Source organism: Triplophysa dalaica, chromosome 24, assembly GCF_015846415.1.
Source record: "Triplophysa dalaica isolate WHDGS20190420 chromosome 24, ASM1584641v1, whole genome shotgun sequence".
Lineage (NCBI taxonomy): Eukaryota > Metazoa > Chordata > Actinopteri > Cypriniformes > Nemacheilidae > Triplophysa > Triplophysa dalaica.
The window spans coordinates 5,067,709-5,083,159 of record NC_079565.1 but is presented as its reverse complement, the minus strand read 5'-3'; the positions used below and the strand labels follow the sequence as shown (position 1 = coordinate 5,083,159).

Below are 15,451 nucleotides of genomic sequence, written 5' to 3'. Positions count from 1 at the left end.
CTGACTGGCATTTGGCAAGCGTGGCGTGCGGCTCCAGAGGCCCGGCCAATGAAAACAGCCTCCGCTGTGATGTCACGCTCCGAAGGCCCTGCATGTCAGGCGAACTTTGCGGGCTAGCATAGTAGCTAGGTAAATACAGTGTGGGAAGGCCTAGTTTATAACTTTTGGTTTCAGATAGTGTAAACAGTTGTTCAACATAGATGGCTCAGTCACACTCTGTTTATGAGATTTTAGGGTTTCTGAAAGCTACTTTGCCATTTTTTCTTTGTATTTCCTGTCTCTCTCTCAGTCTCTCTCCATCTGTCTCTTGCTCTCTCGTTCACACACATCCTATAAATAAGTGAGGTAATATAAGACGGAAGGGAGACTTTCTTGTTGTCATGCCTGGCAATTGCTGCTGGTATTAAATGTCGGGTGACAGTGTATTACGAACTATTACAACAGCTATATCTGAACAGCTTGTGCAGACAGCCTGATAGTGTTCAAGGGATAGTTCACCCCAAAATGGAAATTATTTATTCACCCTCAAGTAATTTCAGACCTGTATGCTTCTTTCTTTCGCAGAACACAGAAGATATATTGAAGAAATCCGTTGATGCCAATTGATTTACATTGGTTTTATTCCCATACAATAGAGATGAATGGGGCCAACATGTTATGTTTAACAACATTATTTAAAGCACTTAACTTTGTGGTATGCAGTAGAAAGAAAGTCATACAGGTTTATTTTCATCTTGGTGTGAACTGTATCCGCTTATCTTTGTATTTTTGTGTTTTGTATATTCATAGTATCTCCATTTATTTCATATCTATATTATATAACACACACATACACAAACACTTTGTGAGCTTTTACAGTCATACAGTTATAATTATAAGGGTGGGGAAAGACCAATGACTGTTTATTCCAGCATTTTGTTATATATATATAAGCTACTGAACTGTCCCACTTGCTTTGTAGTGGAACACAAGCGTCATTTTAATGGACAGGTGCTGATACCTTACGTTTGTGTTCACAGCGCACAATGATCTTTAATGATGATGTATAGGAGTTGATGACCCGTGTTGTGTAATTTTCTGCGCCCATGAGGATTAAATGATATTTTAGGACTGCTTTTAGTCTTTCAAGTGGGAAAATGCTACATTTCTGTCCTTTGCTTTCCTACTACTTTGATATGGATTTTTCCCTTACAAAACAAAAGGATACTTTTTTAATCTAATAGTTATAAGATAGTTAGAGTTCAATGTTGAAAGATTTCTGTACCTTCAAGACGTTTATGGAATATTTATGGGGCAGAGATCTAATGTGGTTTTACTCATTAAAAGAGCAATGTGGAGATTTTAACAACATCTAGCGGTAAGGTTGTGAATTGCAACCAACGGCTCACTCCACCGCTCACCCCTCCAATTCTAAGAACTACGGTGGCAGGACACAGGAAGTTTTCTTTGCCAAAGGAGATAAATATTTTCGAAATGCGCTCTGTAGAGCATTTTGTCCATTTATGGCTACTGTAGAAACAACATGGCGTTCCATAAGGGGACCCGCGGTGTATGTAGATAGAAATAGCTCATTCTAAGGTAATACAAACATAAAGTTTCAATATGTAAGGTCTATATTCACATCTGAAGACATGGTTATGTATATTATGTTGCATTTCTGTCAATAGATTCTCCTCAATATTATACACAGCACCTTTAAAAAAGGAAGTTTTACGTATTAATACATCAAAACATGAAAGAAAACCGTGCCCCTGTATAATTCAATTTTTGACAAACGTTTTAACGTTGTACCTAATCTGTTCTCTCTTTCACTTGTTTAGGGCGAGTGTCTTCTGACGGTACAGCTCTGTGAGGAAGAGTGTGTCGAGAACGAAGAGGATGTAGAGTTTTATCTTTTGTTTGCTGGCACCACCCAACGGCACGTTTCCAGCACTTTGAAAATCAGCCATGTCACGCTACAGGCCGTGTGTCCAGGTCAGCGGTCAAACGCAAATGTGCACACACACACACAAACACACACTCTGCAGAATCTTTTCGAGCATAAACTCGCTGGTTTTACGAATCCTGTATATTTCATCGCTCCCTGTTAATTGTTAGCTGCTTCCCGGTAACAGATGCTTATTACCTGCAAAGATCGACTCATTTACATTCCAGTCATGCCAGGCCTAGCCCACATATTGCTTGGCACGTGGTTCTTGCCCAATTATTCATCCACGAAATTGTTCTAGTTACCACAGGTCAGCCTCTGTTTGGCTGGACTCTGGGGTTTGAGCTCTTCTAAAAGTCTCAGTGCCGCTTTTAATGGTTTATATATACTCGCACTTCTGTTACAAAACTGCATGCGTCTTAGCTCATATTGAACACATTCTTGCTTAATGTTTTAATAGGTGAGGGAAAATTTGGCATGGATATAAAATATTTGCTAAAGCAAACATCCGTTACCACAGCTTATGCTTGGGTGTTAAACTTGGTGATCCCACATACTTTTGTGCTAAAGACATAAATAATAAAATGTGGGACTTGATGAAATAACAACTTTTTGTATACTTTCTGGTCTTCGCTATGAAACACTAAAACACAAAAGCCCTCTCATCTGCTATTTATTCTGGATATAAAAAATACATTTTACTCGGGGCCCTCATAAGGTCCCACACAAGGCCGCTGTGGATGTTACGTTATGGAATCCTTCACAGACGTTTGGCACCGGTTTTGTAATCACTACTTCAGCTGAGCACTTAAAGGCTTTTCGGCATTGCATTAAGAGCATATGAAGAATGGTCTGCTATCATCTGCCTCAGGTGCACCGCTGTTGGCCTGCCAGGGCACACATTTAGCCCCCTCTTTCTCTGCTGGAGGTCCACTCTGCTTTGGTTTATTTCAAAACATTCGGTTGTTAAGACGTACTTATCTGCAAAAATGGTGCAATCCCTTTGAACCCAAATTGATGTCTTGCTGAGATGTTTTGGTCAAACTAAGGGGGCATGCCATGGATGTGAATCCACATCTTGTTTTTGCAGAAATCGCACACGCATACACTTGCCCTTGCAATGTGTTGAAGCATTGACGTCTCATGACTGTAGTGAAACAAGACAGACCTCCCTCTTTGTCATTGAAATAAATGTTGTTAATTCAAGAACATTTCTGGGTAGTTATATTCGTATACTTGACAGATGGTTTCTTTTTAGACCGTGAATGTGCGGCTGCCAAAGTCTTTTACAAAACAAGATCTATTGTTTTAAATGTGAAGCGGTTTCAAAGACCCTCTCTGTTTGATATCAGAAAACAGACCATTAAAAAGACAGTTTATGTTGCAATTGATTTATTGTTAATAAGGCTTGCTTGTTTTTTATATAGTGAAAGCTACCAAAATAGGATTTTGGTGGGTGGTGAAAAAGAAAAATGAGTTGACTACACCTATAGAGGCTACATTTAAGGAAGAGCTTAAAGCTGCAATTCGTAACATTTTATTGTTTACAACAAACAAAATAAGTTAATGAAAAGTATTAAAAATCCTTTCCTCAGTTTTTCCACTTTAACGGTAAGCTGTTTCATAATGATTTATATTTTTAAGTAAAATCATATGGTACTCGTGACCCGAGGTAGTTCGAATAAGCGGTAGAAAATGGAATGGAATGGAATCATATGGTACTGTTTCACTTGACGAAAAATAAGTATGTAACAAATAAGTAACTCGCAATTTTATGTTTCAAACTGGGAGTGGTGATAGAGAGGCAAAAGTTCTTAAGATCTTTTAAGTGTTTCACAAAAATGTCGATATATGGTACTAAAAGCACGCACACTAAATGCTACATACCCCTATCCTACAGCTCATGATTGCAGCGAAACCGTGCGGGTTACGCTGTGCCAGGCGCGACCGGGGGGCTCAGTCGATCCCGTGGCAGAGGAACGCTTCCAGTTCGTGCAGGACCTCGCCCTGGATATGGCCCGGTTTCTGGTAAACACGGCTGGGAAGAGCGAGGGGGCGTTACTTCTGGATGAGTGTCAGACACCCCTGAAGGAGTGCGAGAGGATGGATGATACTCTAGCCCTTGCTCTTAAGCATCTTCCCCTACCGCCAGGCTGGAGCGTCCTTGGCACAGACTTTCCCATGGAAACTAATTTGGGAATGGGTGAGTAGGCTTCTTTTTGTTTTAGGCTTGATGTTTTTCAATATGAATGCTATGTTATTGAAGTTCACTTTAATTGATAAATGTATGTTTTCGATGTTACTCTGTTACAAAGTACTGTGTGTTGTGTTCTACAGTACATAGGTAGTTTGGAAACGTAATTCAGGTGCCACACAGAAAGACTTGCAATGTCTTTGTGTAAAGTTTTTGCCTTTTGCTTTTTTAATTGTTTGCATGGTTTAGAAAGGTGAGTTGTACCCTAATAGAGCATTCATACCAGACGCGGTAAATCGTGCTATTCGCGCATAGTTGGATGCTTGAACATTTTGAGTTTACGCTGTTCATTTGCGCGTGAAATTCGCTTCACAACAGACGCAAATTTGCGTCATGGGAGGGGCTTCTGCCAGGCAGATTCAGTCTCGTTGCGAAATGGCTGACATGGATTTTGTTGAGACTTACCAGATTGTCCGACCACCTCACTCACTTTCTTCCAAGCGAGATCCTTTTTATTCCCGTTTCGATAAAATTTTGGATTGGATTCAATTTATTGTCTTACACATATAACAAGTACAGTGTAACGAAATGGATTAAAGTGAAATGGAAACGATAAAGTAAGAAGATGTATCGTACAGCTCCAGCTATCCAGCGACCAATAATTTTGTCCTCCTTTGTTATTTCAGATTTCTTCTCCGCTCGCTCCATCATAATCACGTCACTACTAGAGCAAGCTCCTGATTGGTTAACGCAACGAGATTTTTCGGGAAATTTCTCATTTTTCCATTGGGGTCAAACATCTAAACGCTCAATTTGCAGGATATCGCAGGATGTCTATCGCGTCTGGTGGGAACGCAGCATTAGGTCTTTGGGTCACTTTGTTTCTGTACAGTACAGTAAAGTTATATCCCACGCCGTCGGGTTTGTGTTTTCAGCACAAGGCCTTCAGCATGGTTTTGTGGGTTGGTTCAGACTGTTAGTCCAATCTAACCTTGTTTTTTCTTCCCCCTTGTTGTCAGGTCGGGAAGGCTATTTCAGATAATCTCAAAGCAAACATTCCCACCCTAATAAAGTGCTCTTTTTGGCACAGAGCATTTTTACTCTGACTTTTAAATTGGCCATTGGAGTCGTTTCAAAGTTGATAGCAGATGCCTGTGATAAATGCCATGAACACTGATTGTCCCTGACTTGTGAGTTGTGTTTCATTGGGATTTAGCAGCAAGGTTCTTGTTAAGAGTTATTAAAAAAAAAATCAAATATCACACTATAGGACAAATGTGTAGTTTATTTGTCAACTACAAATGAAGAGCTCTTTGCCAAAACGCTATAAATCCATTTTAATAGTTTTCATGAAAATGACATTTTTTTTTACCAAGACCCATACATTTTGTTTATATCCTGTTAAAATGGTCTGTTGGCTCAGTCTGAACGTGTTAAACAATGATTGTTAAATGAAACAACAATATTGTCGATTATAATTTTTTTTTTCAAAACGCTACATATCCATCCTTTTTTCAAAAAAATGTTGGTTTATTTCTTAAAAAATAATAATAATAAGAGAACATGAAACGTATGACATCAGGGACTCATACTATAAATTAATATAAATCAAATAAATGCAAATGCATGAAATAAATAACAGCCAAATAAAATAAATAGTAAAAAACTAAATATTCAATATTTTCCACCACATAATAATAACACCACAACAAATAATTTAGAAATAACACGTACAAATACCATTAACAAGCGAATTCTGATTGGTCGAGAGGACATATCGCATTTAGGCTAAAAACAGGTTCGGGATTTATAGCACTTTGGAAAGAAACTGCATCTTGTAGTACATTTTAAACAAGGAAATATATCGATTTGGCATGAAACATTGATGGAGCAGTGAATAGGTTTAGTACACAGCAAAATGGGATGACAAACTCAATTTTTTTAAATTTCGCACTTAATGCGTTTAGGAAAAGAGCTCTTCAAATTCAGTGTGTACAGTATATACATAGAAAGCTTATTGGATGGAGAAAAACTTAGAGGATGTGCATACAATATGTTCATTGTGGCCATTTCGTTGCCTGGTAAGCAAACAGGAAGTGAAACTGATGTTCTGTGAAGTGAAATAATCATAATTAACCTAAGCAAATAATTGAAAATACATCAGCTGATCGTGGCTGTAAACAATCATATAGTGCCTCTGGTCCCTAAGTCCGTGGCGGAAGTCTTTGCATGTTCACATCCTCCCAGCTGCCTGCCGCTGGACAGATATACAAGCGTGTGTATGTTAAGTGTGCTTGAGAGTGTGCGTTGATCCGGCCGATCTGCCACTTTGATGAAAACCACAGCACAGCAAGGAATCATTCATCAGAGCAGCTGATGCGACAAAAGAACGGGCCACGTGTCCTATTTCCGACTGTCATGTGACTTTTGATTGTCTATTAAGCTAAATGTGCTATCCGGGTCCATGTAGGAGGACAGTTAGCTGTGCAGGCGTGGCATGAACCGGACCATGAGCGGCGAGAGATAACATCTAACAAAGGCTCAACAGGCATTGACATCATAATAAGCACAGACTTATCTCTTTTAAACAGCCTTGGTTTTAAATAACTCGTTCAGTAAAGCATCTTAAAGCTTTGTTCTCTTTTCATGCCAAGTTCAGCACACCAAAATAACTCCGAGATCACAATAGCGAGTTTTATCTGGTACCTGAGCACATGTTGGTAGCGTTTTGTTTTTCCGCCCGATTAAGATCAAATTATTGTAGACCTTTTAGTTTTACATTCCAAAAAGTTTTTCTATATATTTTCAGGGTTTGAAAGTGATGGCTCTTTAAAAGAGATCTTGTGTTTGAGTAAAACTGAATTCCTAGCTGACCTTTTTTTCTTTCGGGAAGGCCTCGGTGTGTAATGAGTCCGGCATTTGTTGCAGCTGGCGCTGAGCTCCCGGACCAACCCTGAAACCGGAGCAGCCCGCGGGCATCTCGCCTAGTGCATCAGTTGGCATTTGCTGGCAACAGTCTTGGCTAAGTGAAATTAAACACAGGGCATTAAATAAAAAAGTTAACTTATTTAGACGCTTTCCACTGTGTGAATCTGCAAGACACCACGGAAGATTCCAGTTGGGAATATGCTGGTATTCAGACACGTGGCATGCATTGCAAAAAGGTGGAAAAGATATAGCAACTCTATAAACTACCTTTACATAACTAATCTATAAATGAAAATTTTTGATTAATATCTGATATTGTGACAGTCCTAATGTGGAATACATCTTTGGTTTATAGACGTAAATGAATGTATCAAAGGTCAAATTTGGTTACTTGTCACACTTGTCACACCACCCTTTTCAATGCAGTGTCTTGTCCGTGTTTGAAATCCTGCCTGTTGTGTCTCGAAGCGTCTGGCCGGTTAGTGTTCCCGATCTGCTGTGCCAGGTTACACCCCACCACAGTTCTCCTTTTTTCCTTCTCGCTCAGGGCTTCAAATTGGTTGTAAGGTCCTCAGTGGGCCGCTAAAACGAGGGCAGTCTCATTCTCAGCCTCTCATTAACCAGCAAGAACAATCCCGACTCTGTCTCTGTTGCTTTCACAGGGCTCCTCATTCAAGCTTCCAGAACTTTCTAAAACGGCACGCCGTAATCGCTGTATTTGTGATAAATGCGTTTGAATATGTTTGCGTCTTTCACTCGGTAGCTTTTCTGTCCTCATTGTAAATTATCTACGGAGTCGATATTTACACAAGTTGGTCTTGAGATTCTTTTTGCAGTGGTCAGGAGAATTTGGGGGCGGGTATAGTTGGAAAGGCTCCCTGTTATTGGTCTATTAGTTACAAGGGGTGGGAATTGATCTCTGAAGTCCCTATGGATCAGTGAGTGTGGCACTTTTCCGAAGCAGCGTTTAATCTTCATTGCTCATGGAGATTGTTGTTTTTTCAAACACTTCTGTATTAGGGAAGAAGGTTTTTTTGAGCATTACAAAATTATGGATTTGACTTCAGAGGCTTAACTAAACTCCGTTTTCTTCTATAGAATCTGGACCACAAGAAACACTTTTGCACTTTGCTGCGAAACGCGGGCTGCGCAAGGTAGCGATCTTTCTTCTCCAGCAACCAGGGGGAAGAGAGGCTCTCCGACTCGCCAACAAACAGGGTCGTACGCCGGCCAGGGTCGCCCAGAAGAGAGGCCACAAACAACTCCAAAAACTCCTCACAGAGTAAGTGCCAAATATCCATAACGCAAACAAATGCACGTTTATAATGACATTCTTAAGGGTAACATCATAAACATTTGTTGTCTTCACAATGCATGTGGTCACTGTTTAAATTTTTTCAATTTTAGCTTCTTACAAGATTAATGCCATCAGGTGGACGGTTGTAAAAAACAGACTGTACCAAACATAACACTGTGATGGGCGTTCTGACCTTTGAAATCTCTTAGATAAATAGTGCTTGTTGAATTTATTACTGTCTAACTAGAACACGAATGATAATGTATTTGCATATTCATCTTTACGAACATTAATGTACTCTAAAGAATTAGTTTATTTCAATATCAGCTTTATCGTGAGAATGTGGAGATATTTTGTTGGATGTTGAAATGTGAGTGAGTGAGTGTGTGTGTGTGTGTGTGTGTCGGGGGGGGTGGGTTTGAAGGGCTAGATAAGAGTACAGCACAAGGACGAGCCATATGGCTGTGAGCTCTTTGTAAACAGTTAAAGCCACAATAGCTTTTCCAATCTTACTTTCAAAGCGAGCATTCGAGATCTGCAAAACCAGTTTCAAAGCAAAATCCTGTCTTAAGATTTCCTCTGTAAAATTGCTCTACCTGTGTGTGCATGCGAGTTGTTTACCTTTATCAGCTTCTTCCATCTCGAATACTCTGTGCCTGGGATCCCTGCATGGGACAGGTTACATATGTTCCCCTGCTTTACCATAATGTCACACTGTATGACCGTAGACTTGATAAAAAAATGGACACACCAAGAATATTATTTTTATGCCGTGGGCCGTTACAGTAGAACGGTGCTTGCAAAACGACAGTGGCAGACACTTATCAGAGGGTAAACTTGTTCATAACAGTCATTTATTGGCAGTCGGCAAACATGTCACACTAGCTACTAAAATTACAGATTTTCACCTTTGATCACAGGAGTTTTTTAAGATGATGAAAAAGTATTGTAAACAGCTGAAACATGGCGAAAATCAACTTGATCTCACAGGAATTCGTAACGTTTTTATGAGGTGGCTGATTAGTTTGTTACAAAACTAAACAATTAATTAAAAAAAAATTGAACCCCCACTCCTAAACCTAACGAAAGCAAGTCTTACTAATACATATAAACAAGTTTGTACGATTAGCCACCTCCTAAAAATTTACGAATTCAAGTGAGTTTGTTTGGGCTAAAATGTTAAATGTGTGTACCCGGCTTTAGCTCACCATTTCCATGTTTTAAACCAAATCTGCTCTTAACCAAATGATTAAACTGCTCAAAATAATTTTTATTGTCATTTGTAATACAGTTAATTCATTGAACTTTATAATTTTGCAATTGTGTAATGATTCTTTTTATGAAAGAAGTATTAAAGGGTTACTCTTACCTTAAAATGACATTTTATTCAGTGTGTAATGTTGCTGTGTGTGAATGTAAGAAGTCTGAATGAACGAATTGGCTTGGTTAAGTTATTGGTTTGGTTGAAGTTATTGGCGTGGGAAAAAAGGAGTCGACTCCAAATCACCCAAACGATTCACCGGTCGTTCTACTTTCAGTACCGGGTCAGATCACAGCAGACCATTTGACCAATCAGATCAGAGTGGGCTGACAGAAGTGTATTTACTAGGGCTTCACGATAAATCGAAAAGAAACCACACGCGATTATGCGCTTGGCTGCAATGTTTTATACGCAGTTTGTCAGTGAAATACTCTTAAATGCAGTTGAGGGCGCTCTTGCGCAGAAACTTTAATGCTCCATAGAAGGAGTACCACATGTATAACCAGGAAATGCAGTCTTTCTATCTGCATCTGGCATCTTTCTTACACTATTTTTCAAGCCTCCTCGGGTATTTTAATGATAATAAAATATATTTATAATGATGATGTTTGACGGGTGTTGCTTTAATAAATGCACGTTTTAAGCGAAACAAATGCGTAGTGCTTTCAGATAGATCAGAATTTCCTACAGATCCAAGAGCCGTGCTTCACGAACAAGCTGCGCATAAAACATAATCGCAGCCTTTGCGATTTCAGTCGCGATACCCACGTCGATTTAATCAACATTTTGGATGGGAATTGCGATAAATCGTCCAGCCTAATATTTACGTAAACTTGAAATTGTCTATTACTTATTTTTCAGGTTTTAGGCAAACATTTTAACACTAATTTCTCAGATTGTTGATTTGTGCTTTTTCACACAAACAGCAAACTCTGCGTTTGAAAAGCTCAGTAGAGAGATAAGTAATGACAGTCTAAGAACTGTTTCCTGTTGCCTGTCACCCAGAATGATGTCCAGTGGGTCACTGGCTGCCCTGCTTTGGGTAAGTCAGTGTCATGTGATGGTTGAAGTAGGGATCAGGGAGACACCAGGGTTACAAAAAATTCAAAGGTTCAGTTCTAGAAGGCCTTTAAGTGCTCTGGTTTAGCGGCTCATTGAAAGCGAGTTAACTGAACCGCAGCTCACCCTTACACATTCCCTTAAAACCTTAAGAAACCTGATGGTGGAGTTACTTTGTGCTCTTGTTATTGCATACTCTGAATGTGTGTGTGTTTGTTTGCATTATAATTTATTGTCCTTGCATCTTTGTTATTGGGTGCTATTGTAGGCTACCATGGTTACTGGTTTTGACACCCGTAATTGTATAAAACTTACATTTGGTATATAATCTTGCAAATATAAAGAATAAGTTAATCAGCTTTCCCTTGTTAAACAGTCTGTCTTTTTATCACATTTGCCAACTTGCGTATGCTGAGGATTTCACCCCTGGTCGTGAGTCCTGCAAGCTTCTCCTTTTTACTCTGCACTCTTTAGTTTCCTCTTAGTGATGTCACAGGGTTGCTATGGATACCTTAGATACAGAGCAGGTGAAAACAGTCCTCGCTCTCACTCGTGTGTCGAGCCACAGGGGACAATCTCTGAGCCACCCACCTATATACACACACACACACTCATTTTCCTTTACGAAAGCTTTGTGAGTTTTTACTTTTGACATGAGCTGACTTGACTTGTATAAAAGGAAGCGCTAAGCTAACTAGAGTGTTTTTGACACTTTGAATGCCACAATAAAATCAAGGTACATGTATCAAAATACTACGGTATTAGTATCAGTTATGATCACTGTACAAATTAAGTACTTTTGCCTTTAAATGAAATCATGCTTCATTTATCTTCCCCGTGTGAGGTAGAGAAACCAGAACACATTTTACACTCATTGAAAGTGAGTATATTTATTTAGTTGATCTGTCTGAAGGAACAGTGAAATTCCTGTTCTCTGAACTCATCGCAATGTCACGGATGTAAACCTGTTTTAAGATCAGCAGAGTTGTTTACTGAACGAACAAGTGTTTTTTTCACGCTCTGTATTCTCTTTGTACAATGGGTCAACAAGGATCAGGATTCGGTGTTTCTTCACGTCCTCTGTAGGTGTGCTGGGTGTGGCCATGCTGATTCAAAGCCTCAAGACTGGGCGTTCTCTCAAGTTTGCTATGTTTGTGTTTGGCAGGGTTGAGAACTTGCCAGAGCTGGAGACGAAAGCGTCAAAGTGGCGTTACCCGGGAGGTAGAGTGCTGCTTCACCACCCGAAAGTAAACACCTACACCCTGACACTGGAGGACGTGCCAGGTAGTCCTCCGCCTAACCTTCGGCATGATGTGGAGGAGCTCCAACATCTTATTCGGTCACATCGGAAGGTGAGTCACTGCTGCGTGTTTGGGTGTCTGTGGCAGTTGGTTTGTCTATGGCTGATGTTTTGATTCTCCAAGTTCACCCAAAATAATTTTTTGGATGCCCAAAAATCCTTTTTATGAATTTATGCACACATTTTAATCCAAGCTTTTCTTGACGGAGTTACTTCTGTTGAACTCAAAGAGAGAAGCAATATGTTATTGGCATACAATAAAAGTGATGACCATAACTGTCTGTGGTTTCTGTTTTTATTGTATGAAAGATCACAACTTTTACGCTAATTGTCTCTATTAGTATTCCAGAAAATTGTTATTGGGTTTGGAACTACTTGAGGATGAGTAAATTAGGACAGTGTTTTCATTATTGGATAAACCCCAATTACACTTCAAGTTTTGTGTGATCAGCGGGGATGTTTGGTTTTGAGTTAAGACTCTGCAGGAGGTCGCTATCTGTGACTAGAGGAAGTGACTAAAAGCAGATCACAGACTGTTTCTTCTCTCTCTCGCTCCCTCTGTGCACACACCCTTGTTCGCTCGCTCTGCGTGAATGTTTAATGTTAGTTTTAATGAAGGCTATATGAGGCACGCTGCTTTATTTAATAGCCGTCTTTGATCTTTGTTTATTCAGGAAGATTCTCCGGTACAACCTAAGCCTGCGCTGCTGATTCTTGACAGAGAGTCAAGTTGTAGGACAGAGACTGTTGACTGCTTCACTTCGCTAGACTCTGAACATCGAGAACCTAGTGCAGAACAAGAAACTTACAAAGCGTTTCCGAACAATCTGGTGGATGGACTGTGCCCTTTTCAGAATGGCACCGGAGATCATGGCCAATCACAGGACAAGGCGGTGAAACTTGATACACCAGCTTTAGGGGATACCGGGAAGGCGTCAGATAAGTGTGCAGAGTGGCGGGCAGAAGCTGATTCTGTGGGTTTCAGTGCCCCTTCCTGTGGAAACCAGGGAGAGGAAGCTGATACAGAGCTCGGCATAATCAGTGCCAAGCAGGGCGTTGATAAAGGGAACCAAGAGCCCAAAGCTTACCAGAGGAGTTCAGAGACCGATTCTAGCACACAATCTGGCAACCTTGAGTCCTTAGAAATGGGCCACGCACAGTCTCAGGATCACAGTTCCCTACCAACGGAAACGAGTCAGTCCTTACAAAAAGAGGAGGGGAGTTTAGATGTTTGTTGGAGAGGGGACTTACCAGAGGAAAAGGAAGGGGAGACAAACAGCAGCAGCCAGGAAACAGTCTCAGACTCTTTTGCACTTTCTTCCCATGATCCAGAGGAAAATTGTCAGCGTAACGACAAGTTCGAGCCTAAACTGGACGCCGAGGGTTTTTCAGAAAACGGTGAACCTACCTTAATCTCAATTCAGGTAAATTCGGACTTTAACTCGTTGGTTCAAAACAATAAAAGTGATGTGGCAGATCCACTGGATTGCCCTGAGACAGGAAATTTGAGCGAACACACCAAAGGCAACTCTGACTCAGTTTCTGGTTTGGTCGCGGCTGACGTTAGCATAAAGCGGAACTCTGGATTTAGCATTTCAGAAGTTGATTCTTCGGAGCCAATCAGTCTACGGCCAAACATGGTGCAAGGACCTACTCACAAGGGTGGGCGAGGACTTGCGCCTGTTCCTGAGAAATTATCTCTTGAAGGACCATCTGAGGAGGCTTCGGACCAGTCTCACGCATCCTCTTCAGAAACCACATCAGAATGTCCGGAGACGTTATTGAACAACTTGGAATGTGATATCAAATCAAAAGCAGGGGGATATGATGCCATCGCTAAGGAAGCATTCCTGTCTGAAGAAATGAAAGAAGTAACTCCTAAAGAAAGACCGCAAGATCTTGAAGAGCTCATTGCATCCACTTTAAGATCAGTTATGGACGATATCGCCGTCTCTGAGTTGGATAAGCAATCTGAACCCTCTGATGAAGCTAGCCATTTACCCGTTGACTCTGATGCCTTTATCACAACTAATATTCAACAGGGTGTGTCCATAGTATTGTCCACAGAACCTTCTGACGTAATAATAGGAACGACATTAAGAGATAAAGAGGAATTAAAAACAAATGTTGAGCTGGACTCTTTGTCAAAAGAGGTTGAACAGATTCTAGAGGAGGCTTCTGGAGATGACACAAATTTAAATGAGACTCATGAGCTGTCAGTTACAGGTCCTAAACTTTCTGCGTTGAATATTGAACAAGAAGAAATGAAGAAACATCAGGAGGAACTTCTGAAGGAAAGGGAAATGGTCTCTACTTCACGGGAAACAATCAGCGATCTTCCTGATAGCTTGGAAACAGAACACGTCAGTGACACCGAATGCAAGGCTCACATTCAGCCTCCAGATCTTTCCTTGGAGGGTGTGAATACAATATCAGATCTTACTGTTGGTGTGAATGACCTAGTTCAAGGTTTAATGGAAAGCGCACACAACCAACCTTCCCAAACCGACATGGTAGAAACCTGTGATGTGACTTCTGATGGATGCATCGACTTGGCCACCATTTCAAATGAGACAGCTGTCACTGAAGATTGTGCGGATTCTTCTTCGGATGCTGTAAGGGATGTAGTTGTGGGGTTGGAGAATGGCTCCACATCTGACCTACTGAATCCTTCTTCCTTAACAGCTGAGCTGACTTCCCCTTTGGATATTATTAGTGAATTACATCAGGATTTAGAACACACTTCCTCAGTGGATACGGATAATAGTTTGTCTACAGAATCGCGACCTTCAGATACGACCGAGAGCGTGAGTGGATTACATCAAGATAATATTAAGTGTTTGATGGAGGAGAATAAAACCGTGGAGCTGCATGCAGAGGAACCACATGCAATTGCAGGTAAGGCATATTTGGTTGCATTTCATCTTTGTATGACTTGGATCATTTTCTAATGTTAGTAATGATTTTTTAGTACTTGGGATTATGTAAAATCATTTCAATTCATCGGGTGCTTTGAAGTATTCCAAATCCTAATATTTAAATTCAAATTTTTTATTAAGCACTTTAACTTATAAACTTGAAGGTTGCTGAATGCTGTTTTGAGCTTTCTGGTACTGCTAATCAGATTATTCACTTTTTACCCTTTTTTACTTATCTTTTTCATAGACATGGGTGATTCTATAATTGGAGATACATTTTGCATTTCATAAAGTCAAACACTGTCAGACACTAACCTGTCTCTCTCCTACACACGCATCTGTCAATTATTTTGCATGTCTACCTTGTTAACAGTGTTGACAGTAACAGAACTGACAATTTTAAGCTTTTTAGCCAAACACTCCACTTGCTAGCATTAATGCTATAAACACATGGTGTAACTGAAGTTATAGTTAAAAGAAATTAGATGACCAACAGTGTGATCAGTCATCAATTCCGTATTCCCTATGAAAATAAGGTAACAGTGTTGATCTATTAGACACAATAAA

The 15,451-nt window shown here is 40.2% G+C and overlaps 1 protein-coding gene across 8 annotated transcripts in view; it reads left to right on the top strand.

Annotated features, from left to right (window-relative positions):
• akap13 (A-kinase anchoring protein 13) overlaps window positions 1-15,451 on the top strand; it is a 72,307-nt gene that overhangs the window by 16,909 nt on the left and 39,947 nt on the right. For all 8 annotated transcript variants that reach the window (XM_056739380.1, XM_056739381.1, XM_056739378.1 and 5 more), the window contains exons 3-7: window positions 1,821-1,974; window positions 3,828-4,130; window positions 8,148-8,331; window positions 11,832-12,018; window positions 12,641-14,864. In XM_056739380.1, coding sequence (XP_056595358.1) covers window positions 1,821-1,974; window positions 3,828-4,130; window positions 8,148-8,331; window positions 11,832-12,018; window positions 12,641-14,864 — 3,052 coding nt within the window. The remainder of the gene's footprint in view (window positions 1-1,820; window positions 1,975-3,827; window positions 4,131-8,147; window positions 8,332-11,831; window positions 12,019-12,640; window positions 14,865-15,451) is intronic.